Source organism: Rhodnius prolixus, unplaced genomic scaffold (genome assembly GCF_049639745.1).
Source record: "Rhodnius prolixus isolate KJV_2025 unplaced genomic scaffold, Rpr scaffold_14, whole genome shotgun sequence".
Classification (NCBI taxonomy): Eukaryota; Metazoa; Arthropoda; class Insecta; order Hemiptera; family Reduviidae; genus Rhodnius; species Rhodnius prolixus.
Window position 1 is genome coordinate 5,902,754 of NW_027411594.1, and position 13,613 is coordinate 5,916,366.

Sequence of the window (13,613 nt, forward strand, 5' to 3'; positions counted from 1 at the left end):
TTTCTCTTGCAGTTTTGTGAGGTTTAGAGAGGGAAATAGGGCTGATCTTGTTCACCGTTTTGACTTCATGTGATTAATGTACTTATCATAACTTTGTATTTTTGCAACCTCGACTTTTTCTTTTACTTTTTCCATCTGCTTTATAATTTTTTTTAAAAACTTTATTTTCTGTGTGAATAAATTTTACTAATTTCTTATTCTGAAATCAACGCAGTTTTCCATTTGAATGGAAAAACATCTGGTGTGTGTATACTCACATAACTTTATCTTTCTTAAAACCTCGAGTTTCTAACTGCAAATTTTTAGACGTTAAAAGGTGCCATATGTATTATTCAAATTCCAAATTTATTTGATTATTTTATTATTCATTTGTTTTAACAGACGTTGGGCCAAATCTACTCTGCTGTTGGTGCCGCTGTTTGGTGTACATTACGCACTTCTAATCGGAATGTCCTCCAGTATGAATAAAAATCAATACGTGGAAATGGTGTGGTTATTCTGTGAACAGCTGTTCGCCAGCTTTCAGGTGATTTAAGATTTCCATTTTGTAAATTTCATATTTTTTTTTAGAATTATTGATGTTTTAAATGAATCTAGTGTGAACTGAACAACTTATTCCTTCCTCTTACGACTTTGTTTCACCATAGTGAACATAATTATTATTATGTTTTAAAAAATCACAAAAAGGTTGTTGGAATTCCCTAAGAAGTTTCCATCCAAAAAGTAGGCCTTTTTCTTAGACGACTGACCTAAGAAAACTTGAGAAAACAGTACTGTACAGTTCCTCTTCCGCTGGGGTAATGCTCTAACTGGGAACTACAACCATGATGACATTACTCACAATAGGGTTGCCCTAAAGCTAAAAGAGAAAAGTAAGAGACAGGCCGAAAAGAAGCTGTTTTGAATGTTTTAAGAGAAAGTTAGATCTGCAACTGATTATATATAAAGTTTTATCTTCAGTAGTTCAATGTGCTGCGAAATGGGAAAGGAAGATTATAGACTAGCAGTAAGCACCCTACTGCTCATTTCAACAGCCAGTATTTGCCCTAGAATTGCTAGGCGCTAGAGGTAACTTCAATGGATCCCTTTGCCCCGTCGCGTCGGAGTTTCTTCTATTATAAAGTTTAGTTGGAGGGTGTTTTCGTTGCTACAACTTTAACCAACCTTTACAATAAATATATGGGCCTGACATCGCTTAGCTAGAATTCTAGAAAAACGTAGCAAGTTTGTGTTTTTTGCCATTCATACAACCATCTATCTTCTAAAGAAACAGCTCTCATTTACATAGTTAAAAGTGGGGGGAAAAAAATCTCCTTCACTTAATCAACATTTAATTGAATTTCATAGTTGAGAAGATTAAGTAGCAGATCTTGACCTACTTGTCCCTGGACTGTTCATGGTTAAAACTACCACTCAAGGAAAACCAAGTTGGGTCCCAGTTATTGTTGTGGGAATTGACTGACGCACCAGTATTGCGGTCTAGCCCTTTGCTTCAGGGTACATTCTTGTGCTTAACAGAAATCAAGCATGTCATTTATTTGAATCTATCTTTTCTCTAAACTTGTCTGGGCCAACTTTCAACTCTGCTACTTTATTAACTCCTACTCACTCAGTGTGCACCGTTCTCTACAATTCCCAGAGCAATATGTCTAGAGCCGACTAGTAAAAGACCTACGATAAATGTCTTGAGATATTTTAAGATTATTGCCACAGTTATGCAAAAGAATGGTGCTAAAGTAGCTTTATTAGAGAAACCACTAAAATCTTTGCTAACAGAATTTATTTGGGATCAAGCGATAAGTAAAATGCGCATGATTTGATTCAACTTCGTTGAGTCCATTTATTACAAAACTTCACCCTTCTAAAGTCTACTTTCAAAAACAAAAACGTTCATATAAAAAGAGCCGTTCAAAGACTTTTGATCGTTAGAAACTGTTAGACATGCACAATAAATCCTAGTGAAAGATGTGTACCTACATACAAGAAATCTCTTAACAAAAATCACACGAAGCAACAATAAGAACCCTGTAACTTTTTATTTAGCCTTACTAACATGCATTTTGTCCTATTTCTAAAAACTTGGTACAAAAGATTCTCTCGGTTGCAATTCTTCAGCATAGCAATTCTTCTTAAAAGATATTGAAAATGTAATTAAGGTCCGCAGTGCTGGATGGATAATATCTTCTATTTTATCTTTCGTAGCACGCACATTTCTTGAATCCCTGAACGGTTCGGATTTTCATTTAGTAATCAGTGGTAGCCCAATCAATTTAGTTGAGATTTCGACTTCTTTTAACGGCAGCTTCTAGCACTACACTTGCTGCTAACTCAGTCGAAATCTCTGCACTAAACTTATTAATCTACTATCTCTGATGAAGAAGTCCAAAACCGGTCAGGGAAATAAGAAATCATTGTATCACAATATAATGGATAAAATCAAAGATATTGTAATAGAGGTAGCGCGTAACAGTTTCATTATCACCTTATTTTTGGTTATATTAAATTAATTTTCAATAATTATTTGTTAATTCATTCTTTTATTAGTTTAAATTAATTTTTATTTTTAGCCGATGTTATATTCATTTCCAAATTTGTGTCTATTTCATTATTATCTTTGTTATCAGATGCACGGTACATTTATTTTAAAAAAAAATAAATTGATTTGCCCTTGTTTGTATTTTCTTATCTGTATTAAATTATTTATTTTTGTATTAATAATTATTTTGACATTTTTTTTTAAATAAGATTGTGAGAGATAAACTTTTTAAAAGAAAAAGCTAATGAGAAATGAATTATACGATATTTCTATTTTGATTGATCAACTTTTTTTAGAGTTTCACTTCACTTCACACTAGAAAGGGTTCACAGAATAAATTTTTAAAAAAATGAGTTTTCGTTTCTTTACTGACATCATCATCAACGAGAGGGTGAAATTTTGTGTAGTATTTAACTAACTGAGAGATTTATCTTTATTATTAGTATAGCTTTAATTTTCTCCAATGCTATTGTTTTATGATGTAGTCTAGATCTTATTCAGGCCTAGATGAACCGAGGATGTAGTAAAGTTAACTTTAAATGCTATTGGTAAACAATTTAGGTTCGGAGAGGACGTTTATTTTTCATTTATCAAAGTGTAACCCCAGACTACTATCACAACTTTTTGCTTCATTCTTCAAGGTTTTGATACGTAGTACCTCCTTCTAATCCATTATCCTCGACTATCTAGGGATCATCTTGGTCTACCTCTAACAATTTCACTTTCAGCTTTCTATACTAGAGGTATTTCTTTACAGAGTTTATTTTTCTACTTTATGGGCGTAATTGAAACGATCGTTCATTCTCAAGGTTTTACAGATGGAACTTTCTCCTTTTATTATTTTTTCTTACCTAAGAATTTGGTGGAGGAATTGAAATAAATTTAAGGAAACAACATCTAGATGTAGAGATACAGAGACCAGATATCGATTGGAAGGAGATCCACAAGTGGGGTTCAAAATAATTTATTACCCGCAGTCGTCAGCATTACTGTGCAGATACCAAAAAAGAAACTACTACATGTACTGTTAATGAGCGCGACGCTATACAGCTGCTTAGTGTGGATATTGAATTGGAAAACCAGTACTTTTGCATTCTGGAAATGAATTTTTAAAGAAAAAAAAAACATATGAAATCTCCTGGCATTCAGCACTTTCCCAACACATCAGATTTACCGAGCAACATTCTTCATCAAGCATCAAGTAACTGAATTGGAACATGGCCACGATTAAAGAAAAGATTGAATCAGATAGTCAACTTGGATATGCCAATCGGAAAAAAAGGAGGAAAGCGGAAAGCTCGTTAGTTTGATCAGGGAACAATCTGACAAAAATAATAATATTTCACCACCAATACAGATTGGGCTCCCACCCAACGTATATATAGTTTACTCCTCTATGAAGTAACTATTCTTATTAAAGTATTTAAATCTGGATTCCTTGAGTCAGGGACATACAACAAAAAAATAGTACGTTTTCTATCTCCGGAGTAAAAAGTAAAGTAAAGTAATCGCCTATTTTTTCAGGCGGGGCTTAACGTCCAACTACCAACTAGGTGTCGTGGACGGAGGCGACTAGCAAACATACTTTACTGTAAACTTCTTTTATTAACCATTAAATAAAATCCAAGGCCTTAAGACCGGGAATCGAACCCAGTACCACAATACATATTAGCTTCGCAGGTCTCGCCTCTAACCGCTCGGTTATCGTGGCGCCTATTATCTCCGGAGTATTATATAGAGAATTCAGATGTCTGGACAGATCTTTAAGTACATAACAATTTAAGTAAATCCACTCTTTTCTGGCCACGTCAGGAATATAAACTCGACTGTAACGATTTAGCCTCCACAAATAGTGGACAGACTTCACAGTATTTGGAGGGGGGGAATGAAATATATCTTGAATTCAACAACACTAGATTTCGAGACAAAAGATAAATCAATCATGACAGCGGATCACCACACGGTAAACGTGAAGGCTTAGATTACGTCGATGCTAATAGACGGACATTCTTCCGGGCACACTCTATTAATAAAGGTACACTTAAATCACTCGAAACTGCTTCTTATTACTCCCGTCAGTTAGCAACAAGCTCTGTACCACTTTTTAGGCAACCTCAACTTTAAAAAAATTAAAAAAGATTCCACATTCTTACCCATTCCATTTCCAATATTTCAATTTGCAAGTGTTATACAGCTGCTACAACAACAAAAAAATATATATTAGAGATAATATACATAAAGTTCTAGTATTTAATAAATTATGGAGCTGACACAAAATAATTTTAGCTAATAAACTACTTTATTGTCGAAACTTTTTTTTTTAACCTGATCATAAACAAAGCAGACTGTAACCTCAACGCTCAGTAGAACCGTCATAAACTTTAAGTGTCGTAACAGTAGCGTGCAAAGAAGCACACTTTTTTTTTGTCGACGTCGCTTTTTCAAGTCTTACATCCAACAACAACAAAAACAAAAGTCCAAAAGAAAGGAAAGACCCTAATAAAGTTTAGGTAAGTAGTATCCTAAAAGTTATCGATCTTCCTGAATAATTGTTTTTATATTTATTATTTATTGAGTTTTTTGCCAATTGAGTGATATTTTTGAAATAGTTACATAAGTGATTAAATGAGGATGATAAAGATCCCCGGATGGGGTATTATCACCTTATTTATCGAATCAACAGTTTTTATGTTTCAAACTTTTAGAATTTAACTGTTCGTTTTGTTCATTAGTTTTCTTATTTTTCAACTTTGTCTTTATATTTTATGCTCCAATTATCTGAATCTGATATGGTTCTCAGTTTATAATAGATGAAAATGAGTTAAAATTTCACGAGCAAAACATTTGTCTTATTATATTTGTTTGTTACCTTTTTTTTTATTTACAAATTCTTACGTTTAAAGTTTAAACAAATGAATAATTTTCTTCTTCTTCTTTTAAATAAAAAAATTATAAAAGCCATTATTTATTTACTAGATTAGTAGACTCGTAGATAAGGAGAAAGAAAGTTGAACTTAACTTCTTTTTTCTGCAGTTTTGATGGCCTCATTTTGTCAATTTACGTCAGAGAAAAAGAAATTAAACCCAATTTAAAGTAGTGCTATGGTCGTAATATGTATATAAGAAATGTAATTACTGTAATGTTTTAATATTGAAAATGGTTTTGGTTCGTGAAAGGGAGATCAAATGGGCGAGGAGTGTCATTTTAAGCGACATAGAACGCAAGCAGTTAGCAAAGAATAATCGAATTTACCTTCAGACATATATAACACTAACACGAAATGTATTTTACATTTCGCTTTGACCAAATTTGATAGTTTACTTTGGTAAATTCATTTTCTCTTTTAGGACTTCCTGCCTTAATTTAGATTTCTCTATTAGTTAAAGTGATCTAACATTAATTTAATTACTATTCTGAAATTCAACTTGTCCCCTTTTCAAAAATTTAATTTTATCTTAAACAGTTTTAAAGTGTATTTATTTATTTAAATAGGGGCACCATGAAAAGTCTTTTGGGCAGATCTGTGTAACCCGTGGTCCGAGAACCATTTTTGTGGTGCGGTATGAAATTCCTGAATTATTTATTTATTTATCAAATAATCAGGTGATCATCAACAAGTTTCACTTACAATGTACGTCCTGGAAACTTCGGTAAATTATTTTCATGAATTTCGCGAAGTTTCTATTATAACCTTCCATGGAAAGAGAACCTCAGGATTAGTTTTTCTGAATGATGCTGCTCTCTGATCTACGGTTTGGCATTGCTAATGTATATTGCAAAGAGCCATTTTGAGATTATTGGTTGAAAGTATTTAGGGGAAAACTCTCTTATAAGTTTGTTTTGGTGCAGAAAAAAACTAAACTGTTAATATATCAATTGGTTGAACGGATGACGTGTAGAAATAACGACAGAAATACTGCGAGCAGAGTGAATGCGATGCAGAACAGTGGTTTTAGTGTCATACTCTCAGATGCTTGGACCGCTTAACTAGCCACTTTTTAAGACGTCATAGTTTCCTAATTCGGTGACACTAGACCAGGATTCTGTTTAAAAATTTTCCCTATTTCTATCCTGTTACTAGTGCACTGTAACCCAGGAGAAAAAAAACAATGGTTCAGCCTAAGTTAACTACAGTTCTTTGGAAGTGCTAAGGATGTAGTCACGAGTAATTTTAGTTAACAAGAACCGCGATGTTACTAATAGATGGAAACAATAATGCCTTTGTTACTAGATAGTGTACCATGGATATTACCAGGGCCTTTGTCAGTCGTTAATTTCATAACCGTGACAGGACATGGATAACGTTCTTGTTGTTTGCTTTGAAAGGGAATAATTAATTAAGAAAACATGTTAGTGGCTAGAGGGAAATTTTGAAGCCATCCCTCTGTCTAAAGAATCGTGATAGATTAGTTCGACCCATTTCAAAGTAGATAAAAGATATTGATCAGCAGGTTACCAGATTGCTGACAAGAAAGTAGCAGCGGAATGGGATTATAAAAGGGCCCATTGAATACGAAAGCGTAGTAGCGCAGATATCTCGGGACCCTGGATGGCCAACTTGTTTTTCTTCCTGGCTGAAGTGAACTTAAAAACCCCTCTCCACATTGCAATCCTTGTTTATCTCGATTCCTATACTATAACTGACTTCCTGAGTGTCTGTTTTCCTCTTTTATTCCTCTTCTTACTTCTCCTTGGCCGGGTCCTAGTTTATTTTAGAAATAATCCTTATATTTATCCACCCCATTAATACTGATCCTGTATATTTCTCTCAGTTTTCCAGCCTTTTTTTTGTTCCTTCCTTTTAGAATTTCCAGAAGATTTACTGTCCTTTTTTTTTTTTAGTTTTCCCGAGAAAGGAACGTTTTTGATGTTCCGAGAAAACAAAAGGGTCGAAAAAACAAACAAACTGCGGGACCTAATCTTTACTTAGACGTTTAATAAATTTTCCCTTATCCCCGGGTGGCGGTTGCGGTACCCTCTAATATCCCCTTATATCACTTACACAATATGGAGGATTAAAAGATTTTTTTTAAAATTCCAAGTAAAACAAAAAAAACAGGAATCGTATAATTCAAGACTTTTTTGTTTGGTAATTTTCCTCATTACCGAAAATTTGGCCCAATCGGATCCATTTCTCTAAGGGGCAGTTAACCGAGGGGCATTTGTTATCCAAGTATCCTAAGATAACATGTATTCAGCTGACCCCTCTTTATGAGTTAGTGGTTGGCCGGTGGCAATGAATCCTTGCTTGCATAATTCATTTTAATGGGTAATAAATAAACATTAATTAATTAACAAAGTTGAGGGTACCATGCTTCACCTTAAATAACATTACTACATAACTATTTAACACGTTAACTGCGGCTTAGGTGGTACTGAGTGGGATTCTGTAAACTGACTTTTCTTAAAACTCCCAGAGATTTGTAAACTTTTTTTGTAATTTATAGCCATCTATGAACGAGTAGGTTAACTAAACCTCGGTTTAGTATAGTTTACTGATACAGCAGAAAGGGTTAGCCGTAATTTACACTTGCATGTTAATGTGACTAGTTACACTAACTACCAATTTGGAGCGCCACCGTCTGGTAATTTGTAAGAATAAAATTGGAATTCAACATCCCCCAGAAATCCGTGTAAAATACTTTTCAATCCTTAAATAATAGACATATTATGGTACTATACATATTTTTAGAGAAGGATGTATTTTTACACGTTACTTCATGCTTATATTATTGGTAGTTTTTTTTATGTCTAAAATTTACGAAGTATTTGCGTTTCAAATTGTTGAAATGATAACACATCAAATTTAATACTTGGAGTAAACATTTGACTTCATCATCCAGATGCCACTCGCTACACTTGGACGAGCCAAACATGAACTTACGAACAAAATTCCCAACTTTTCTCTTTTACATTATATAGTAATCAATTGCAGTAAAGCTGATAGTTTATAATGAAAGTGTGATTGCTTAACTAATTAGTTAAATGAAAATTATTTGCAATTTATTCGATACAGCTTTAAACAAAATTATTCTTCAAGTTAAGTTACACATAAGGTTATTCGAATCTCGGTGAGGAAAAACCAAGGCCTATAAGGTTTACCTAAGAGTCGCTCTCCAGCATTAAGAGTCTGATCAAAAGGACAGGTCTGGAGGGTGAGCTTTAGAGTGAGGGGAGCCACAATATCCAAAGGGGTCGCAGTGGCGTAGACCTTAAAGGCCGCCCTATTAGAATCTTAATCTTAATCTTAACTTATTCGAAACAGCTTTAAACAAAATTATTCTTTAAGTGAAGTTACACATAAGGTTATTTCTTTAATTTATAAACAATGTTCTATTTAGGGCATTTCACTACGAAAATTGTATTTAGAGAAAATATCATATTTATGTTCAATATTTTGTTCCAGGGTTTTGTGATTGCTGTCCTATACTGTTTTATGAATGGAGAAGTTCGAACCGAAATTTCCAAACTCTCTTGGAATAAACGCAGTCCGCAATATTTTCAAAACCAGTATAGTGTCACCGACAGACCAATATCTAGCTTTTTTAGATTGGCCAAAAGGCAGAAAAGGGGCAGTAAGTTTATTGTGTTTTTTCATTTATTTTTTTTTTTTGTTTCACAGTTAAGCTTTAGTTTCTTGATTTAATTTTGACTATTAGTAAGGGTGATTCCCTCTCAAAATTAACGACTATTTGAAGTAGATCTCACGTCCGAGTCTTAGAACTATTTTCAGTCGTAGTTTGGTTTAGTGTCCGCGACATATGCATGTTCATCAAGACATCTATTTGCCTGCCATCCAATAATTCCGAGCAAACATTGGAGAATGAAAGTAGCTGTACTGTACACAGAGCTGCTTAGAACAAATCTGAGATTGCTTGGAATCGGCTTTACTTTACTCTAAACCTGGTCTAGGACAAAAACCAGACCCAGTCTCTTTAAGTCATCTGTTTTTTTTCTTTTCGATGATCAGATTTTGTTAATTGCCCGAAACAAATGGGATAAATTAACCATGTTGTTAATGTGATTATCTCAAAAACTATACAAAATAGGCCCTGTTCTCTTCTTAAACCTCGAGATTCCAGTAAGGAACGCCTCCGGGGTGTTAGTGTAAAACATTGAATCAACTTTTACTATCAGCCTTACCCTGGACCCTGACAGCAGAAAACCTACTGAGTTCAAATTAGGATTCATATTTTTAGGTTTGCAAATGTTCTTTTATTTTGGTGAAGGAATTTCGACTTTTGCAGGAGAATTTTCTTGTCCTGACCATCTCCAATTGCTTCAGCCTCCACTTTTTGATAAACATTTTGTTCATTCTTTTACGTGAATCAATAATTAGATAAGGAACTATTTGTCTAAAGTAGGCGTGAGAATCTTTACTCTTTTATTTCTCACAATCAAAAAAATACTTTTTTTTCTTTAATGAGCCATTTTTTTTTGACTCAATGAAACTATACAAACAATCAAAAGATCCGTGACTTTACATACAAGTTAGATAGCAAACAATCTATATGCAAAACAAAAAAAAGTACAAATTTTTTATCCAATCAAATTAATTTCGTTTTTAACGACCTGCAGTTTTTATCGTATTTTTATAAAGTATCAAAATAAATTATCTCACATTATAAATGGGAGAACACTTTGCCTTTGTTCTTCCTATAAGTATTAATTATGTTTACTCATTTCTTTTTATGATTTATTAATATTTGAGAGATAAGAAATTCTTAAATTAGACGGTAAAATTGTTTTTTATTTAATAATAGGGAAGTAAGTATTTTTAGTGCTTGTCAACAAAATTACACTCTGAAGGTAATAAAGGAGGACTTTTACACGTCACTGGGTTTTTTGTTTTATCTAACGGTTTAAATTAAATTTTTCTTATTAACTCATGGATTTTACATGAAATTGTTTAACTTGATTGGTGGCCCATTCTAAAAACCTAAAATTTACAAAATTGAATTCTTTACAAACTTTTCTCTTATTCTTCTTAATTTCTCGAACAATTTTTTAAGGGAAGGAATTTGCTATGCGGTTAGCGTATTGGACTCCCACGCGGAGGTCCCGGGTTCGAATCCATCTGCTGACCCTTAGATTTTTTCTCTTCCTAGGAGCTTCTTACAGCTCACTGTCCGGTGATGGACAGTGTTGTCTGTAACGAGAGAACACTGTCCGGAGGCCGGCAGTGCATTGAAAAAAAGCTCCGGGGGCCAATAACCTTAGATGTTGGCGCGCCTTAAATCATTTTAAAAAAAAAAAAATTTAAACACAATCTAATGAATACTCTTAACATGGATTGACTCTTATTTCAAAGTCTTGTTATCTTCGTTTTCTAAAGATCTATAAAAAAAAAATACCAAAGGGAGAATCTTGTTCGGAGCAAAGGAATTATCTCAAACCTAGATAGGAAACTAAGTTAAGAAGGATAGAATGCAGAAGGCACTTTTAGTCTGCTCGTTTTTAGAAATTAGCTAGCTGGTGCTTTTCGAGGAAATCTCGAAAACCAGAAAGAAAACTTTTGGGAAATTCGCACTTTCTGTCTTAAGTTCGGGATTTTCATAACACATATAACCTCATTTTAGCGACTCTTCACAGTGGTAGAAGAAGAAGAAGTAGATGTATAGTGTAGATGCAGAGATGTAGATGCAGAAGCTTACTTGCTAGGTAAAGTAGGTCAAAAGATTTCGTGAAGAACTTTCAAATTAAACAAGGAGATGAAAATCGTGGTCTTCAAATGCGATATGACCTATTTAATGGTGTGATTTCATACAAAAAAAAAAGAGAAAAAAAGTCGGTATTGGCTAGGACAAACTGGAAAGAAGGGAAGTCTTCAATGTAAAGGTTAAAGGAGACAGAGGGTTTGATCAGCTGTTTCACCGATGGCTCCAAGCAGGAAATTTAATGTGGTTAGGTGTGCAGTACTAGGTAATACCATTAATTTTATGCATTATAGAACGCATGTTTGTTTGTATCCTATCGGTTTTGAACTTTATCCATCAGTAGTTGTTTGATGATTATTAAGTTTATAATTGGAGAATTCGACTTCATGAAAAAATAAAAAAAAAAACAAGAAAATAGCTTCTTGCCATTTTATATAAATAAAATCCAACTATTCAGTCAATTCATGCTGATATTCTTCAATTATCTAGGGCGATTTGAGGTACAACCTTCTTTTCACAAGACTTCTCCGAAATGTTTACAGTTCCCCAGCAGCTAGATACCCTTTAAGGAAAATATTACGATCGAATTTATTGTCTTGTCAGAGTAAATATCCGTTTCGCGATTTACCAAATCCAAAAAATGTGGTTTTTCAAAAAAAAAAAAAAAAAAAAAAAGCCTTCCGTTTAGGTGTGAACAATCAGTCAAAAGTAAAGAATCTTTGAATTTCGTGAGTACTATTCTGCATCCTAACACTTAATTGTTTATTTTCCCCACTATTTTCTTGGTACTAAAACTTGTTACACTAATTTTTTGCGCGTAGATTAAAGAAAATTAAATTTACCGCTAAAATTACGAGTTTAAACAAAATATCGTAACTGGAAGTAGTACAATATAAAATCGATTTTCCTTTTTTTTTTTTTTTTTTTTTTTTTTTATGAATAAATCGAAAATCTGCTCGAAAATAAGTCCATTTATGAGAATTTAAACTGGTAGAATCGATTCAAACCAATTTAGTTTCGAGTGTTTTGTTACGGAATTATGTGGGAAAACCATAAAAAATTTCTACATAATCTTGTACTCTAAAAAAAAACACCACTTTTAACAGTAATTTTAAATAATTAACCAAACAAAACAGTTGGTAATAATAGCCTCTTCACTTGTGAAAACAATAACTTATAGATTAATCACGATGATAAGCTACTTAATCATTTACTTTCAAAGTGCTATCAATCATTAATAAAGTGTTCATTAGACCCGTGCCAAGTAGTTTTTTTATAAATATTTTTATTACAAATAATAATTAAAATACAAGAAATAACGATAAGCAACGTTAACATATTATCTTAAAACTCTTATACAATAAGATAAACGGGTTTGTCCTCATATTATGTACAGATTTTAAGTAAATTTCTGTTCAGTCCTTATTTTATCAGAAGAAAAGATTAGAGGTTTCAAATAAAATCGTTTTAACGCCACATTCTTGACTTCTGTAGAAGAAAAAGTTTCTATTTGTAAGAAACTTCTTTGCTGATTTTTTTTTAATCTTAAAAAATATAAACAAATTAATAATAAAAAGATAAAAATAAAATAATATTAATTGGGCCAGAAACAAGCATTAAACCAAACATTGGTCTGATGACCACTGGATGGTGAAGGAATGTTTTATACATTTCTTCAAGTCGCATGGGAAGTATTGGGGAAACGAAGTCACTTGACTGGAATTCTTTTCGTCCTGTTTTTGGGCAGAGTAGTTGAATTTATTGTCCAGAGTTAAGCTGAGGTACAATGCGCTAGTCAGATGAATGAGGCCTCACCTTGAATAGTTAGTTACATTTAGATGTAGATTAGGGCGACCAACTAAATTATTTCTATTACTCTCTCAATTTTGCCCATTATCATTTCTGTCAATTATATAATGAACTTTTTATAGCAATACCAAAAAAAAAAAGAAAGCATTTGAGAATAATTGAAACATTTAATACAATGGAAATTAATAATGTAATTGTTTCAAGAATGGAAATAAGAATATTGAATTTTCTGTTGAAAGGTACAGCAGAGAGTTGCATGACAAGCTTCATGTCGAGTGTGCCAACTGATCTCAACGTTAGGAGACCTACTTTACCGAAAACTGTTACCAATTCACATTTAGTAAGTTTAATTTCTCATAAAAAAAATTGATATTAATTTAAAAGATGTTTAAATCTTGTAAGTTTAATGTTTTGAAATATCTACTAACATTGAATAGTACCTACTTTAGAGGGATTCTCTACCTCCTCTCCCATCATTAATTAATAGTTACTAAATTACGAGTTCAGTTAGTTGTTAATTTCCTGAGTTTGATTTTAGAACGGAAAAGCGAATGTCTCTAAAGTTTCTTTCTCAGTTTACGCGATTTTTCTCTGAAACAACTAGTTAATT

The 13,613-nt window shown here is 33.0% G+C and overlaps 1 protein-coding gene across 8 annotated transcripts in view; it reads left to right on the top strand.

The window, feature by feature from the left end:
- Nucleotides 1-13,613, top strand: part of LOC141451748 (secretin receptor-like) — a 169,691-nt gene that overhangs the window by 153,774 nt on the left and 2,304 nt on the right. For 7 of the 8 annotated variants that reach the window (XM_074123381.1, XM_074123379.1, XM_074123382.1 and 4 more), the window contains 3 exons: nt 382-526; nt 8,944-9,112; nt 13,243-13,343. In XM_074123381.1, coding sequence (XP_073979482.1) covers nt 382-526; nt 8,944-9,112; nt 13,243-13,343 — 415 coding nt within the window. The remainder of the gene's footprint in view (nt 1-381; nt 527-8,943; nt 9,113-13,242; nt 13,344-13,613) is intronic. The other variant, XM_074123383.1, reaches the window with a different exon arrangement.